This window comes from Bidens hawaiensis, unplaced genomic scaffold, assembly GCF_021521415.1.
Source record: "Bidens hawaiensis isolate Kalapana, Puna unplaced genomic scaffold, B.hawaiensis_p1.1 tig00000636_1, whole genome shotgun sequence".
NCBI lineage: Eukaryota > Viridiplantae > Streptophyta > Magnoliopsida > Asterales > Asteraceae > Bidens > Bidens hawaiensis.
In genome coordinates, this window is record NW_027491038.1 from 1,242,840 (window position 1) to 1,248,709 (window position 5,870).

The following is a 5,870-nucleotide window of genomic DNA, read 5'->3' on the forward strand; positions in this document are numbered from 1 at the left end:
AAAACATAAGGATTCACACAATCCCACAACTTGTTTTATGTTTGATTACTTGTCTTTCGTTCTTATTGATTTTCGGTGTTTCTGGGTGGCGGTTTCTTGTTTTATTGACCTTCATCAGCGCTTTAAGTTTTGTTATCAACAAAAGTTCAAGATCGGCTAGCGATGAGGACTTATTTGAGGCATTCATAAGCTCTTTCACATATGAGGACATAAAAATCGAAAACAAAGTGGATAGTTGTTTTAAGATTGATAATAATCATGATGATTATTATCATGATGATGATCATGGCCATCATGATTATGATGATGGGTGCTTAGATGTTGAGAAGGAAGTAGATACATGTTTTAATATTAATGGTTATAATGATGATCATGATGATGATGGACGCAAAAGTGCACCCGGCGATGATGAACACAAGGGTGCATCACATGGTGTTGAAGAAAATGAAGATTCTTGGACTCAATTTGTTAATGATGATCTCAAAAGAAGAAGTGAAAGATTTATCGAAAGGAAAAAACAAAGATGGAGAGACGAGAACAAAAGGGATCAAGATGAGATGAAGAACATATGATTCTATTTTCTTTGTTTGTTTGGTATAGAATTTAAGGTCAGTCATTACACGACTCCTAAATAACAAATTATTCAAACTCGAAATGGCCGCTCGCTTGAAGAAATCCAAAGTCGAGCTCCTCATATTTTCTCTTTTTCTTTTATTTTACAAACTACACGTGTAAAATGTAATCTCCGAGTTTTTGGTTGTGAGATTAGATGTTGAATTACTACGTTTCTACTTTCTTACTATGTAAAATATCTGTTATGTTTTGAATAATATATATACTTCTAATTTACTATATCTTTTTTAGACAGGATGTCAACGTCCAAACTGATTTTAACGCTCTAAACCTAACTTACCTAATTGCACTATCAAGGAGGATACCTACCACTTTAGGAAAATCCTCTTAAGTCAGGTTTTAAATATGAGACCACAAGATCCCAAGTCTTAACCATCACTCCTATACCATTAGATAGGAGACCAATTTCTGTCAGGATAAGACTTCAATTAAACTTGAAAACAAATGGATATGATATCAACATTTTTATAAACTATACATCTAACAATTCAACTAGGAAGTTTTGTAGTGACCAGTATCCAAAAGAAAATTAAAAATTTAATCCAAAAACTATATAATAAATGATAACTCATAAACCCAAATAGTTCACAAAAGTGTAAATCAAACCATAATATAATACTACAATTGATTAACTAGTATCACATATTAGCCGCCAAAAAAACAAATAACCTTCTTTGAACTCTGATGCATCTGGCTGCACTGATGGATATACTTGGTGGTCTACATTTCATCTTCTTCCAATGCATTATAGATCATCCTGCAATCACCACCAAAACATTAGAACGTTCCAAATGGGCTAGCACCGCCTAGAAAATATGAAAAAAAATGACAACAACACAACCACGACACGGTGAACCCATTTTGATATCTTTTTTCCACATAAAACGCCCGTTTAAACCAAAGCTTATTGCAAGCGAAGCTCGTCTTTATCAGAACTATAATTTTCAGAAACGAACTGTTTTTTACCTGTGAAGCTAGGGTCCTAGACCCCAGGTACGACTTTTACTTACTACATTACTTATTACATTACCTGTGACACATTTGTTATATTATTATTGCCTACTAACTAAGGCCCAATGCCCCCCCCCTCCCCGGGGGGGGGGGGGGTTGTGTTGTGTTATGGAGGTAACCGCTAACTAGGATTGGCCCACTAAAGTTAAGGTTTCATAATGGTGTTCATGAAGCTCCGATCTTCACCTCTCATTTTTTGGGGACTCTTGGCCTCCACCACTTTTTATGTATGTGAATAACACAGGAAACTCTTGGTAGTCACCTCCACTCCCCTATTCTTCCATTGTAGGATTAGAGCAACCCGAGAAGAAGATGAAGGTGTGGCTTCGTTCGTGTTTAAAACTGGAGAACATCCATTCGACCCGACCCAAGGTTAGATTCATGTTTCTTCATTACCCGAACACAGTCTGACCATGCTTAATTATTTGTTAGGGTAACTAATTTGCATAAAACATAACATATTTTGGTGTAAGCTTCTAATAGTTGTCATGTTATACTACAAGAATAATGAGATGTCATGGATAAACCAATAGATCCTAGCTACAAATACATATTATATAATATAGCAATAGCTTGTAATATACTAACATGTTCTACTTACCAAAATAAAGTGATGAATAGGAGGAATATGAGATGCCCAAGTTTAAAAAGCCTCTGCTTTTTAGCCCCGTCGAGTTGGTTGAATATTTCTGTAACGTCAACTAGGTGTTGTCTCCGAGCATACCTAGTGGCAACAATGTATTAGTTATACGACTAAAAAAAAAATACTCTTTTACACTTTAAAGGCTACCAAATAAAGAATTTAATGAAACCCAAAGCATTAAATTTGATAAACGCGAAATGAAATAAATTCATAGATGGTACAATGCAACAAGAAAGACTTACAGTCTTGTATTATAGTAGAGGCACGGGGCAGACAGAATAAACATCATCCAATGCCCAGTCACAAGATACAACAAGCATAGCACACCTTGTGTGATAAACTCTGGTAAAATCATATTGTTTATCCGCGATGCAGAGTCATAAGGATTAAGGTAATCAAACTCTAAATCGGCAAGGCATATAAGCTGCAAAAGAAGGACACTTAGTTTCAAAATTCAAAGCATGATGAGGGATTGATAACTCAAATGGTTGACTCGTTTGTAGGTTAGTGGGAATACAGGAAAAGAGTAAAGAAACCGGTCCGTCCGTAACTCATAGAAAAATCATCACTAAAGCGTTTTAACATTAATTTATTACTTTAGATTTAACCATAAGAACTTGTAATCGTAAAACTCACGGAATCCACCAACACTCTGATAACCAATAGGATAAGGTAAACTGCAATTTGTGTTAGCAAGTGGCGTCTAAGAGGTTATGACATCAAACTAATTCTTTGTTTTAAAAAAGTCTAGAATATTAGTTATTAAGAGTTAACAAGTTTACCATTTTGATTACCTTTTCTATTTTATTTTAATATCAAAGTTGGTATATAAGTTACTTTACAGTTACTAGAAGTACCTCATTAGCTCTTTTGTGATGTTTGTGACAAATTTTAATGTTATAGATCCATGAATGAAAACACGTATGAATGCATGCATAATTCAGCAATAAAATCTGTATAACCCTAATTTCAATCTATCATATCATGATTCACACAATCAAATAATAAAATAACCAATCTAGAATTAAACACAGTAACATTGAAAATCACCTGATAAACAACAATAACGAGGATAGCGATGAGGATGAAGAAAAATAGTAGCCATGAAAGTGTATCCCCCATCTCAATCTTCTTCTTAATTCTTCTCCCACTCAATTTGTTAGTAATTAATAAATTATAGATGAATATACAAAAATCTGATCGGAGAAATTAAGAAACATTAGCCGGTGATTGATGTTCCTGTAGATATATATACGAGGATTTAAGAGATCAAACAACAAAGGAAATGAGTAGGTGATCAAGGATTAGTGTCTTTTATATTTTATGGGGGTGGTTTTGGTTTATTTTAGTAAGTATAGGGTTTGTTTTGTGGAGTAGTTATACTTATTTCAAATTGTTTATCTTGTTTTTTTTTAAATTATAAATTTTATTATAGTAAATTAAGAAAAGATAAAGCTACACGTACGGTTTATTGAGTATGCTTTCAAATTTTTAGGTTCGATTTTTTATTTGAATACCGATTTAAATTCAAAGTTGGTAAAAGCGAACTAAAAGTCAGTACTGAATTCTAATTTGGTTGGTTTCAAATATATAAACCCGAATATTAATAATCTAATCGGTTCAAGTTTCGGGTTTCTTGATTTTGTAATGTGGTAAATGTTTAGTTTTTACAAGTAGGAAATTTATAGACAACCACATGCAAATGTGCATTAGGGTTTTTCCGTTTCGATCGATTTTTATCGAGTTTTTACCGGGTGAAGATGGAACCGGTTCCAGAGGGTCCGGATCAATTCTGGATCAGTTTCAAATAGCAAATTCGGTACCGTACCGGTACCGAAATCAGTACTGGTACCGTACAGGTACCAAAGTTTTGAGTTTCGGTATCGGTACCAGTACCGAACCGAAGATTTCGTTACCGGTACCAAAAATTTGCGATTTTCCGAACCAGGTCCGATCAGTAACGGTACGGTACCGATCTCATCCCTAGACTTATAAGCTTAAGGCCTGGATAATGGGTCTTTGAATTATAAATTTGGGTTAGCCGGTTAGGGATGAATTTGGATCATGGATTGTAACTTAAAACTAGAGATTTATGTTATTTAAAGAAAAACAAAACTGTATGCAATTATATGTGAGTTTAAAGTTCATCAAGTACAAAGTTATTTTTTTCCAAACATGTCTATATACATACTTTGCATAATATAAGTTAGCCATACATCAATGCAAATTGCGATTGAAACACTAATTGATGGCACATAGCGATTGAAAACTTACACCTATTTTTCAAACTCTATATGCCCAATTTCGCCATGCATACAAAATGTGATAAGTGTGATGGTTGAATAACTTTAATTAAATGCGTATGGGTCGTAGGAGCTGATCAAGCCATTTTATGTACACTCTATTTCGTGTTAATTATGTATAAAATGCATTAATATTGTTATTATGTAATTCCTATTAAGTGGTTTTCGTATTTATAATAAGTTAAGAATAAAATGAGTGTAAAATACATAAATAATAATAGATTAACAAATAATTATAATTTAGCACCATGTTTCTTAATTCAAAATAAAGCAAATGATGGCCATATGTAATTATGTATGATGTCTCGTGGGCTAAGAAAGTAAAAGAATTTATATCCATTTATTTGTTTTGAAATTGCTACAGCAAAAACCTAACGAAAGATCAAGGAATTGAATCAAAGTTGAATTAAAAATGGCTGTATGACAAATAAATACGCTGGCCAGAGAAATTATACCACATGATGGGCTGGTTTGATTGGGCCAATGGCTGTGAATTAAAAGACGAAACAGGAGGTTCGTACGAGGGAGGGACACACAACAAGAAGCCTTTTGACAGCCGCTAGAGAATTCTAAATCGGTTCTTTATTTCCAAATATAAAATTACATACTAATAGCATGTGTGGGATTTAATTTGAAAAATGCTTTTGAAAAACTTTCTTTTAACCATTCCAAAAACTAAATTAAAAAAGAATTTTGTGAGCGTCAAACATAATTTAACTTACTGGCTTTTTGAAAACACCAATAAACATTTTTTAGACTCGTTCCTAATTCCCAAACATGCTATGAGATCATTACTTTTCTTTCTTATTTTAATTAAATAATATTTTTTTATATATTTATCATTATAACTCTATCATCAATTCATAACCACCTTAAAGAAAATATTAAAATTATGAATGGTGAACAATGTTTCTCCAAATTCAACAATGAATATTAACATATTATTTCTCCTCAACTACATCACACACTAAAAAATAAAGAACATGCTCATATAATAATGAGAACCCATTATGAATGTACTTAAAGAGGGCAATTTTGGAGTTCCAAAGACCATCCCTTCTATTCGGTTGATGCCAGCTCACTCAATAATGATGATTGAGGACTCCATGACGAGAATGGGAGGCTAAACCACCCGTGATCTTCACAGGGTGTAGGGTTTGTGATATGAACAATGGTTTTTTCTAGTTTTTCTGGATTATTGGGATTAGATTTGTAACCCCTTAAGTTACATTTTATCTAATTGTGATTTTTCGGTTAAAATATTCGATTTTGTTGATTTG

General features: G+C 33.2%; 1 protein-coding gene across 1 annotated transcript; it reads right to left on the bottom strand.

The window, feature by feature from the left end:
- Nucleotides 1–1,892: 1,892 nt before the first annotated feature.
- On the bottom strand, nt 1,893–3,422 carry LOC143529098 (protein cornichon homolog 4-like). The gene is made up of 3 exons (XM_077024971.1): nt 3,338–3,422; nt 2,530–2,711; nt 1,893–2,368 (listed from the first exon to the last, which is right to left on the bottom strand). Exons 1-3 carry the CDS (start codon nt 3,407–3,409, stop codon nt 2,242–2,244), a joined length of 381 nt encoding a protein of 126 aa, XP_076881086.1. The 5' UTR covers nt 3,410–3,422; the 3' UTR covers nt 1,893–2,241.
- Between the last annotated feature and the right edge of the window lie 2,448 nt (nt 3,423–5,870).